Source organism: Natrix helvetica, assembly GCF_964273705.1.
Source record: "Natrix helvetica genome assembly, chromosome: 3".
NCBI classification, from domain to species: Eukaryota; Metazoa; Chordata; class Lepidosauria; order Squamata; family Natricidae; genus Natrix; species Natrix helvetica.
Window position 1 is genome coordinate 117,319,109 of NC_138549.1, and position 13,140 is coordinate 117,332,248.

Sequence of the window (13,140 nt, forward strand, 5' to 3'; positions counted from 1 at the left end):
TGGAACTAGAATTCAGTCTCCTAACAAGACCAGCACCTTGACCACACTACACCAACTTGCTCAAATTGTTCTTTTGACTCTTATAATAGGGCAGAGAAAGGTGATATAACATTGTACATGCCACAAATAGATTTTGATATTTCTCCTTTATAGCTGTATAGCTTAACTCAAATAATCACTACTATGCAATTTGTATTTTGGCCAGAACCTCAATCGTTTGTTGTTCTTGTTCTGACTCAAGGAAGGTAGAATGAAAGATATTCTAGACTTGTCTCCACTGTAGCCATGAGTTCAGCATCAGTTCTCCTTACCTAAGAATCCCAATATCACCCTGCAACCCATTCTTCCCTTACTGGTCCTTCTCCCTGTCTCATCCCCACTGTTAATTCCATATTGATTATTTGCCTTATTCATCCTTCATCTCTTATGTTTTCCTGGCTTTGCATTTCCTGCTGCATCAATTATATGGCTTTTGCTGATGGTTACTGAATGAAGCTGATAAACATGTAACAACTGACAGTAGTCACCCTTTGTAGAATACTTACTGCAATTTTCATTGCCACATCCCACAAGTTAAGCTTCTGCCAGCTACAGTAGTTGTTTCCAATCCAGAAGAACATGGTGTGTCCTCAGAAGTATAATGTTGCAGAGGAGCCAAAGTCTCCAAAAGCTAGGCAGCTAGGAAGCATGCACATCCACAAAGGAAAATTGAGAAAATTAATGGCAAAGCATTGCATAGAAAGGTGTTTAATTACAACAGCTATATTTGGAATTGTAAGATGACTTACTAAAATGCAGAAAAAGAAGATGGTTCTGCTGATGTGGATCTTTGAGGAAGTGGGGTGAGGATATGGAAAACCAAAAAAGGACTGTGGAAAACCACAGGAACAGTTGCAAAGACTGCAGAGCAATTCAGTAACGGAGAAAGGAACATAAAACGATATAAATGCAGTCTGAATGTATGTTTAGAGAACTGAGAGAGAGAGAAAATGTGAGTTGGAAGCCAGATATAAGAAAAATATGTGCCGACAGTAAGAGGTAAGCCAAAATATGAAAGGCATTAATTAGAAGTAATTAAAAGTTTCCCCTTATAAAGCCATTCTGCCACAGCAACCATTATACTTCATTAAGACTCCATCCCATCAAGCCAAACAAGTTTACATCTCTTATGATGTAATATGTAAATATCATTTTAATATTAATATTCTATTAAATGCAGGAAAATGTGATTCTTCTTAATGAGGTAAAGAAAATGGAAAGTAATCTCTCTCTTTCTCACACATACGACATAGACACCCTCACATCTACCTATAGGGAAGTGGGACAGATTAAAAAGATGGTAAGAGTATCAAAACAAGAAACTGAATTCAAAAAGCACACACTGTCAAAATCTACAGAGGTCACTTGTACTCATGAGCCAAATGTCCTATCAGAAGCAAAAACAGACATTTCTACTGAAGGCCAAGGCTGTGCTGTATGTTGAAACAGATGTGTGAAGGCAAATGAAACAGAAAGGACTCCACATCTCAGGCAGATTCCTAGCAAAGGGCTAATTGCCCATGCCCCCTCCGATCAGGTTGAGTTTGGCCTACTAATCAGTCAGCCATGATTCCTAGCAAGAACCTGACTAGCCAACTAATATTTCAGTGTGCCAGAAGGAAATTAATGCAGCCCATTACAAGGACTGGTAGGAGAGAGGGACAGGTATTTTTATGCCAGGAAGAAGAAATTCAATACTTGTTTCCAAAAGTAGATTCCTCACATTTCCATCTTTATTCTACACATGCTCCTTGCAGTTCAATTTGCTACTGTTACCAGAGCCAATATTCCATGTAGACCAGGGGTGTCAAACTCGCATTGTCACGGCATCACATGACATATCATTATTTTTTTCCTCTTCGCTAAACTGGGCGTGGGCTTGGCCAGCGTGTGACGCTGCTGGCCCGTAGGCCGCAAGTTTGAAACCCCTAATGTAGCCAGTCATTTAATTTGCAAAACCACAGCTTCTCTCAATTCCAAATTTTGTAAAAACTAGCCTACAGTTAAACTGATTTACTCTTTCAAAACTGAAATCGGGTAAGTCTCTCTAAAATGTCAGTAAGCATAAAGCTTTGAAGTTTAGCCATTACAACTATTCATTTAGTAACCATCTGAAGTTACAATAGCACTGAAAAAAGTATTTTATGACTGCTTTTCATACTTACCACCATTGCAGCAGTCCCATGGTCGGTCATGTGATCAAAATGTGTATGCTTGGCAGCTGGTTCATATTTATGACAGTTGCAGTGTCTGGAGGTCATGTGATCACCTTGTGACCTTCTGACAAGCAAAGTCAATGGGAAAGCCAGATTCACGTAACAAGTGTGTTACTAATTTAACAACTGCAGGGATTTAATTAACAACTGTGGCAAGAAAGGTCGTAAAATGGGGGAAAACTCACACAACAACTATCTTACTTAACAACAGAAATTTTGGGTTCAATTGTGGATGTAAGTTGAGGACTACCTGTACACCATACCAATTTAACAGTGTAAATTACAAAAAAAAGTCTATTTATATTAATATCTTAAGGGTTTTTAAAATGTATTTATTCCATTTGTATTGCTATTGTAAGAGGACTTAGAAAAATTTCTGGAATCTGTTTTCTGGGTGTTTATATTTTTTTATTCTGGAGCCTAGATTATGCAAAGTAGAAGAAAACAAAAATTAAGGTTTGTATATGGTGATCAACTTAAAAATTGATGCTGGATTCTACTGTGTAAAATATTATCTCAGTCCTGTTATAATAAATGCGAGTAAACATGATTATGACTCTGTCAGCATCTGCCTTGTAATGTAAGTAGTAAACAAAAAAAGTGTCTCATTTTTTCTCCTTTGTTTTAAATTTCAAAACAGAAGCTCGGAGGAAAGTCTGCAGTAAAAGCTTGAACAAAACTAAACAAAGCATAAGTTGATAAAATATATTAGATTTCATTCTTTTTTACAAGGCAGAAATGAACTTAGCAAGCAATCAGTCCATAAAATTTCAAGAACAAGATGAAGACAGACAAAACTGCTTTTTATAACATTGTCTGTAAAGGGAAGGTATTTAAAAGAAAATATGCACAAGCACAGACTTTTATTTATTATTCACAAATGTTTTTCCTCTCTAAAATGCCCTATTTTTTTAATGAAATCAATAAGTCATTTTTAGCAATCATTACTTCTGATATTCCCCATGGATGAATTCTTATTCTATTTCGGATCCCAGAGCTTCTCCCAGGTCATATTTATATGTTCATAATAAGACAGTGTAATGCCTACATACTGTACTGTACCCAGCTTCCAAGTGTAAAATAGAAGAAAATACATTTATTTTCCAGGGAGATTCAAACTTATTACAACTCTCCATTTGAACATACTCGGTTACAATATAGCTAATTGTTTGCCAAAATATTCTATTACAACCCACTATCTAACTAACTCTCCTACTTTTTTTTTTCACAAGTTCATTCCATAACCAGATTCTGGAAGAAGATGATGCACAGATTCTATTTAAGCAAGGGTGGGATTCAGCCGGTTCGGATGAACCAGTAACTCCCACGATCAGCTGGGAGCAAACTGGTTCACTCCAACGATCAGGTTGGCCCTCCCGCCCGCCCCTGCGCTTTACCACGTTGATTCATGCGGCAGAGCTGATTGCCGCGTGACACTGCTTCTGTCCCGCTTGAAGAACCAATTCATGTGAGGTCATTTGAACTGTTCTAGCTGTTCTAGATTCAGAGTAAGCCATTAAAAAATAGAAGATACTGTTAACACAATGGTATAGTAGGAAACTCCAAACTATAAAGACATCCCATGTTCCTATAATATGAACCTCTGGATGGAAAGTTGTTGGCAACCTGCTAGGAGTACTTAATATAATGAATCATACTATATGACTCACTGATCATTCAACTCTTTATTCTATTATTGTAATTCAAAATCTGGTTGCTAGAAATATAAAATTTCAATGCAAACTCTTTAAAAGTATATACAATATGTATTTCAGATTATAAAACAGTATTAATATTGTCCTGTTTTCAAAAATAGTACAAGCCGTATTTTTAAAAGCTTTGGTTTTTAAATATGCTATGTCAATGCTTTTAGTTTTTAACACACATGAAAAAGTCAAAACAAACTGAAGTTACACAGTTAGCCTAATTCCTTAATCTATGCTCTCTCAAATGTCCAGTGACTCCCCTAATCCTTTAGGTATAGCACAATATTCCAGAATAAATTCTAAATAATCTATTATTATTTTATATTGCTTATTATCTTTCATATAATTAAAACAGGGCCAAATTTTGCTACAAAATCATTTAAGTGATTATACAGATGGATGATCAGAATATACAAACAATAAATACTACGATACATATTTCATCATTGAAAAGGTAGCAATAAGAACAGGTCACAATTTTTACAGAATTTCTATTGCTCATAGACAGAATCTCTGCAAGTTAAATATATTACCATTAGCAGACATGCCTGATGCAGCATTTTCTTTCATAGAAAATATCCAGTTGTAATGATGTAAGTTTCACATAGAAGGAATAATGTAGCAATTCAAAGTGGAGTTAATATGGCTATGAAAAACTTTTGTAACTATTCTCCTTTCTAAATAAGAGAGAAGGAAATTCATTAACTAGGATATCAACATATATACAGTGAAGATTAGAAACATAGAATAAGAAAATGTAATAACTTCCTACTTTCACTGGGAATTGTGCTAATTGAAAATTATTTTCATTTTTTAAACCTCAAAAGCATTTATAATATGATACTATGACATGTATAACACAATTTTCAATGTAGCTTGCTTTCCAAAGTAAACAACATTAGCACTGTACCCTAATATTACAATGTCATATCATCTCTCTAATGACTTACGCTTCATTACCCTGCATGAATTAAGCAGGTTTAGTCAAACCAACAAGAGCCAATTGTTGAGTTTAATCAAATCCTCCGCATATATGTATTATGTATTAATTTCTAATATTTATAATAAATCATACTGTCCACTACAAAGCACCAAAACTAATTGTACAAAGTAAAATTTTATTAAGACTCACTTATTTTGTATTTTGTTAGTAGAAAAATGGAGGAGTATGAAAAAAAGTCATGCAATTTTAATGACTGTTTTGTTCTTGCTATGCACAGTTTTAACAGAGAAATGGTATAAAATATTCATATGTGTAAATATAAAAGATGTCATATCATTTGTTAAATACAGTGAGAGAAAAATGACAATTGGGATAAAATACTTTTTATGTTAGAATCCATTTCAAGGTAAACGGTTCACCCCATCAAACTTATCCCCAATTCACTAAAGATAGACAGGACGAGACGAGGGAAAGGCCTGATTGCTAGAAATAATTTTACTAGTGATAAGCACTAAAATAATAGCTTTCTCTGTTTCAACTCTAAACCTTAAGACAACAGGATCAGAATCTCAAAGAGTATGATGAGAGAAACTTAAATGAGAGAAAGTAGATTGGAATAGAAAAGATTCATTAGTAAATCTTTGGAAAGGTTGCCATCATTTTTTAATTTAAAAAAATAGTTTAGGCAAAGAAATGGGAAGAAGTAGCTGATGTCTAACTCTTATCATTTTTTCCCTCTTATCATTTAGTCTCTGACAAACACGGGGAGGTCAAAGGTCAAAACCATAATATTTGAGACAGTTATCCAACCTTTAGGTATATATTATGGCCACCATTTTGAGGTTACTTAAAATTATAAATGGTTATGGCTACTTTCTCTATACCTTTGGATATTTGTGATAATGCACAAAACTATCCAATCACCAAACATACAAACAGCTTTATTATATAGAATGTTATATGTTCTATTATATAATGGTATAGGGTTTCCTCCCTAGGCAGGGGGTTGGACTAGAAGACCTCCAAGGTCCCTTCCAACTTTGCTATTGCATTGTATTGTATATATTCTATCACTGTGTGGCAATAAACCAACCCTCAAAGATTAACACAGCAGAATTCTCAGAGCTGCTACACCATCAATTTCAGAAAGAAAGAAGATTGGAATAGAAAAGATTCATTAGTAAATCTTTGGAAAGGTTGCCATCCTTTTTTTTAATTTAAAAAAATATTTTAGGGAAAGAAATGGTGATTTCATCAAAGTGAAATAAAATAGTTTATTTTTTTTTATTTTAAACATACTTTTAAAAGATATATTACCTGAGGCAGATCTCCTCAATCTTAATTGTAAGACTGGTCCTGCTACCCAATATCAGGGCCCAGTATTCCTACTTTTAAATAAAAAGAAACTGAGACAAAAAAAATACGCAAAACAGCAATAAATGACAAAAGCAATATAAAATAATGCTCTGTAAGCCTAAGAAGAAATTTCTTTTGTACAATACAAAAAAAGGTCTTCTAATAGGTGATGCCAGCCAAGCTATGTTTGAACTTTTCTGTGACAAACAAGTTTCTCTCCCTAGGTTTTAAGATATGCTCCTAGGATTGAGGAAAGCGGCTGGATTAAGAGTTCATCTTGCCCAAAGATAATAAATCCATAATTGTTCATGCAAATACAAACACGAACACACAGTGGAAGGAAGGACAATAAATATTTAGTGTCCGTATGTGCCCCCTTCCCAGTTGTGAGAAGATAAACACAATGTTTATATCTTCCTCAGTGCTCCTCGGAGTCACCGTTATAAGCCCTCAGAGTTCCCCATAAAACAGCAATAAGCGGAGCCTAAAAGGAAATCGGGAAGGCGGGGGAGTAAAAGCTAAATCACCAGCGTTTCCCAAACAAATGAAAAATCTGGCCGTGCGGCAGAGACTGTGTTGGGAAACATTGAGAGGCTGAAACCACCCCTGCCCTCCCCCACAAATGATCAATTAAAAGCCGTCCTTATGCCAAGGGCCAGGCATGGCCAGGCAAGCGGGCTGCTTGCAAAGACAACGGTCCTCTGGATCAGTTCTGCATGACAATTGATGGGAAGGGGCAGGAGGCAAGGCCCATCCTCTCACCATGGTGATTAGGCATTCCAAGTGTGCAAGGCAGCCTCGGCACACATAAAGAGAAAGGGAAGCTGGAGACCTGAGGAGGCGAGCCAGGCCAGATGGTCCTGCAGCCGGCAGCACTGGAGCAGCTCACACCCAACTCTCCGCCACGTTAACGGCCCAAGCCTTTCTTTATGCCAACATCACAATTAAACAGAGCAAAATGGCAAGGAGGTTCAGCAACAGTTTGCTGAGGGAACGGGGGGTCATAATGCAGCAGGAAAGGGCTCCGACAACCTGAGAAAATGTAGTGTACATTTCCTTACTAAAATATGGCCCCTCAGAAAGGCTCTTTTCTTGAGATGTAGAACTAATTCTCTACATTTAAAATTCACCACAGATATGCATTTACCCATTCTACTAGAGATACGTCCATTTCCATAGGATGCTTTTCTAGTATGTTTTTTAAAAGACCTGCTATTAGATCATGTCTAATACCTTTTTAATAAGAGAGCTTTACTTTTCTTCTTTTGACAACCCTAAAGTACAGCATCAATTATTTAAAAAAGAGGTCCTCAGCACATAACTATAAAACAAGCAAACAATGTATACATTTTGAGTGTTGGATCATTGGAATACACCCCCACCTTACTTTAGACCCTAGTGTGTAAACACCTGGTCAGCCTCTGCTCTACTGAGGTAGCCAAAGCTAAGATGAAGCTTGAGTCAGTTGTCTAATATGCTAAGAGAAAAGAAAAACCAGAAATTAATACAGTATTGTATTAATACATTATTGTTGCTACTTGGAACTTTAACTCAACAGAATGTTGACTTTCTTAAATATTTCCATTGATTAGTTTCAAAGTTCTTGAAGTGATTTCCAAAACCAGTCCAAATACTGAGGCCCAACAAAAAAGTCCACTGTCTTCTGTGATATAAAACTGTAAGAAAAACTGAGGTAAGAATAAGAAAACAGACTCTCTCCACCAGCTATAGCTGTCTTAAAATGACATTTTAAAAAACATTTTATTATGGGACATTAAAAAAGAAACTGCTGCTGACAAATGGTAAGAAGCAAAATTGCAAAAAATATCTAACTAATGAATTAGAGTCTGTTTCATCAACAATAAACCAAACTTGAATAAGTGCAATAAAGGGGAGGAAACAGTTCAAATAAGCACAATATGGAGACTCAAAATAAAGGCCAAGGCCTTACATTGTAAGTTCATTGGGAATGGGGAGCATGAAGTTGGGGAAGATTCATGTATAAGATAACAAATTTTGAAGTTCCCGGAAACACTGCAGTGCTTTTGCCAATGGAACGTTTTGGTGTACTTGATCCAGCTGATGTTAAGGACTCTCCACTTTTCTCTCCTGAAAGGACTTACTCTGATTATTAGTCTACAAGGCCATCAGTAGGAATTAAAAGATAAAGAAACTATTTTTAAAAGTCACAGAGATCTGTTACCCGGGGACAATGTTTAAATCTATTGTAGTTGGATATTAAGGTCAAATCATTATTTGAATAATCCAATAGAATGTATCTGCAGATGCCTCTGCACTACACATAAGAGTGTAAACTACCTCCCCCCATGTGAATAACACTCTCAGTGAACATATAAGCATAGATACCTGGATAAAATATTTATCTTCATAAACAAATTCTTTATTCTTCTCATCTTTTGTGCACAACTCCTGTGGGTTCTTTTCTGGACCACAGGGAAGGAGAATGTTTACCATATGCTGATGCACTGATATATTCGGAGAGACAGATTGTAAAATTAAGCTTTGCATATATTCACATTGCACTTCCAATTTTGCCACTAATTCTGGGTAAACCTTTGTATATATAAAATATAAAATCTGTAAATATAAAATCCACAACAGCTATGGTTCAGCTCAATATATTAAGCCATTTTTAAAGATCAAAACATACCCAGAAGGCAGGACTCAAAGCAATGTTGACCAATGTAAATCTTAAATAACTTCTCACATGGGTAGGGAATCAATCTCGATTTACACGACTAATTAACAGAGATAAGACTCTTGTCTCCAGAGAATGTAGACATACTGTATTGTTCTTAGTATCTTACTAATAAAATGAGATGCCTGCATCTATGCTTGTACAGTGATACACTTTGCCCTTCATTAAATTCCATTAGCTTTGGATGGCATTCCTGTTTTTAAAAACAAACAAACACTTCCCACAGTTTCACAAGCTCTAAGCTTGCTGATTTGTATTATTTTTCATTAAAAACAAATGAAGCAGCAAGTGAAAATCCCAAGTTTGAAATTATAAGAAATAAACAAAGAAAGAATAGAGTCTGCTGGTGCCAGACAAGGAATGTTATGTGTTGTGATTGAAGTTATTCACACATCATGCAGTCTGATCCCATTTCAGTATATGGAAGGCTGCAAATAAACAGAGCCAAAATATTTTGCAAAGTGCCTCTTGGAGACATAAAGGTTTGCTACTGCAATGGTTTTTACTAGCTCCCTTAATACAATTTTGCAGATCAGTTTGTCTATATAATCATTTCTCTAAAATGTATTGTAGACTGTTGGTAAAAAGAAATCTTCTTTCACAGAGAGGTTTATATATATTATATGTATTAAAAAATTGATACACATTTGAAAGGGCTAAATGACTAGGAATTTATAAAAGCTGATATGCCACATTTTCATTCATGTGAATATGCGTGCATTCTTCTGGTTCCATTCAGAACAGTAGAATAATCAGAAATCTATCTCCATCCTCAACCTCATTCTAGAAACTACCAACAAATAATCTTTCACACACAGGTTATGTACTGTTCTTGTTCAAGATTCTGAAATACCCAAGAATATATAGTTCTATGAAAAAAACCCTAAACATGCCAAGGGTATTTGAAGGTCATAATTACATATAACCAGGTTTGTTGCTCCTCAGATAGAGATACTTACATATTTATACAGATAAATAATAAAATGCCTTTAAAACTCGTGACTGTTATAATAAAGTTTTAACTAGATGAAGCCAATATTTACTCCCAGAACTTAACCTAGTGAGTGCTAATTGTAAAACCTGTTTTATATTTTTTACCTGGACAGGCTGGTATGAAGCCAATTTTGGTCTGCTTTCCATGAAATTGAAATCAATTTTGATTTATTTTTCATAGCAAAGAAAGAAATATGAAGAATGAATAGACGATATGATCCTATGAAGGTGTTAAGATACAAAAACCTGTTTGTAAAATTGTTTACTTTTGTTTGTAAAAGTCTATATATCTCCTTCATCCTTTAAAACTGTTTAATATGGTTCCCCCAAACATTATCTGAGAATTCATGAAAATATTTGTATAGAAAAACCACTAAAAAAGCCTAGTTCTTCTGAACTGTGTCCACATTTAAACACATGTTTACCTCTGAGTCAATCACTTTCTAAACACTGTTCAGTGAGTTCATAAAATATTTGTTCATTTATGCCACTATTTAACAGGAGCAGTTAGCAAGATGAAGCAATTAATACACTCTAAATATATTTAATTGACAGAGCCAGCATTTTGAAGATGACTTCCAATATGCATTATCTGCATTAATTTTGTATTTGTAAATTGCTATATTTACATTAGTAATGCATACTGTTTTAAATTATAAAAAATCTTTACTCGGGGCAAATCTATTTTTTCTTACCTTTTAAACTTTATTATTTATCCCACCTTTTCATACACACAACACACACACACACACACACACACTTGTTGCATTCAAACATCAAAGACAACAAGAACATTTGGGTGGTTCTCACTCAGCTAAGCCACACTACGGAAAAAGCACACAAGCCTTTAGTGCAACATGTAGTTTCGTCTTTGAGGAAGCTTTCCACACAAACACTGACATAAAAGACAAACTCATAACATATTTCAGAACCAACGAGCAATGGATTTATAAGGCAGGTTGATTTTATGGTGACTTTTATTGACAGGGTACGGAGGCTTTTGGCAGACGCCTCATAGCACTGGGAAGTTAACACAGCGCCTAATTCAAGGAGACAGCCTGAGGAAGCAGCACCGACAGGGAGAGAGTGGAACTATGTCTCTATTACTCTCCTTGGTGTCATAAAGAAAAAGAAGAAAAATGGTATCCAACAGGGAACCAGGGAGTGCTCCAATTTTTTTTTCAAAAGAAAAAAAATCTTTATTTTTCTCTCCATCTTACGACTTCTTAAAAAATGGAAGAAGAAAAGGGACAAAGCAGTATGAGAAACTACAATGGGAAGCAAGGAAGGGCAAACTAGCTTAACATCTAAACTACATTATGTTTTCAAATTGGGAACAAACAAGCCTGACTCGAACACTGCCTTATCATCAATATATTAGATAAGTACTTCTTGATCTACTTTCCTCTAATGAGCTAACTCATGGCATTTAATAAGGAAGGGATTACTTGGAGAGAGGAATGCTCCAGTAGATCTTAGGTTCAGCTTAGCTTAGTCTGCGAAATATTTTCACTTCTGGAATTCTACTTTTGCACTTATAAAGGGTATTACAGAAAATTATTGCATATTAGTGCAAGAAATTCAGCTTGTGTAACACATTATGAAATGCCTTACCTTCTCTGTTTTTATGACAGAAGTTAGGTTACCTTACTAGAAGTCAGATCTAAGTAAAAGAAACATGTTTTACACTAATACCAGGGTAAAAGAACTGTATTTTGTTACCACTGGCATCAAATACATAAGGACAGAGGTGGAAGACAAAGTTTACAAAGACATTACCATCAAAAACTGAGTTTCCTGAAATAAATGTAGAGTCAGACCCACTCCTACAAAGATTTTCCCTCTTTCTGGAAGGTTGGCAGTTTTTCTGCTAGTTGGAACCCAAAATCTAGCAGAAAAGAAACATTATTTTGTCTAGATTTTCTACTATCTGTCTTCTTCTGTAATTCACTAAAATTGAAAGGAAAATAGGCCCATATAGTTTGGCCTCTTTAGAACCCTCAAGCATTCAGAAGTATTACCTGTTGAGCATTTAGCAGCCCAGTTAAACAAAGCTAAGGTACTTACATCTATCATTTCGGTCCTCAGGACTGGAGGAAGTCTCTCGGTCTGAAATGAGGCCAGAGACAGCAAAGATCTTTTTTCCAGTATCATCAATTTTGAGGGAGCCGGGAGAGCCAGATGGAAGCTGGGCTCCAAATTCATACTCCTTGCCATCAGCATCTGAGAAGCGTAGATGGGGAGAGTCGGTATCATGACAGTTCTTGAGGCGCTTGGCAGGTGTAAAAGCTGACTGATAACTCTCCCGGTCCTCAGTGGAGGCAAAGGGACGGAAGGCCCCAACACCACTGTGGTTCAGCATGCTGATTGGGGTACAGTCCAGATTAGGGGGTGCAAACTGAGGATGGAGATGCAGCAACGAAGGTGGAAAATCACGGTTGGTGAATGCTCCAGGCACCCCACCTTGTCGGTGATACATAGAGGCAAAAGTATAGGAGCCATTTGTGAACGGGATGTGCACATCCTTGTCCACCGACACAGGGACCCCAAAGGGCCTGGGCTGTTGGCAGGGGATGGAAGCATCACGGCTGGCTTCAGCAGTGGAAGCCAGGACCATCAGGGCTGGAGATGCCAAAGGATTGGGAAGGTAGGAGGAGTTTTCCATCTTGAAAGCTGCCTGGTGTAAGTCCATTGGAGTCTCTTTTCTTGACAGGGCCACAAGGGAAATGGTCTTCCCTGGATGGAAAACAAAGCGATGTCTGGATGTAGAGCTGAGTGATCTCACCAAACCCTTATCACCATCCCAAAACTGAAAAGACAAAGAAGAGGAAAAGATGAAAAACACAGAAAATTGAATTAATAGCTGGCAGTTCTTAATATAGCAAGAAAATTGTAAAAGCCTAAGCCAACTTTCCATGTGTTGTTCTTTTAGAAAGCCAACAAGTTCACGTGTTACTGGAAGAGTCTCTGACTCCCTCTAAGGGTCTGTACAAGTCTCCCTCCTGTTCTCTTTTACAGCTTTAGCATTAAACTTAAGATTCAAGAGACAGTCCACCCAAGGTAGATAAAATGTGGCACAAGGCACATGAAAGCCAACAGAATCTGTGAATCTTATGCAGAGAATGCCACTTGATCTGGCCTTGCTATCCTTTCCGTCTGCCCTACAGA

The 13,140-nt window shown here is 36.4% G+C and overlaps 1 protein-coding gene across 1 annotated transcript in view; it reads right to left on the reverse strand.

Moving 5' to 3' along the window:
• Window positions 1-12,679, reverse strand: part of RNF220 (ring finger protein 220) — a 349,771-nt gene extending 337,092 nt beyond the window's left edge. Inside the window, exon 1 of the mRNA XM_081946336.1 lies at window positions 12,040-12,679. Within this exon, the coding sequence (XP_081802462.1) occupies window positions 12,040-12,664 (625 nt within the window). The 5' untranslated portion in view covers window positions 12,665-12,679. The remainder of the gene's footprint in view (window positions 1-12,039) is intronic.
• Between the last annotated feature and the right edge of the window lie 461 nt (window positions 12,680-13,140).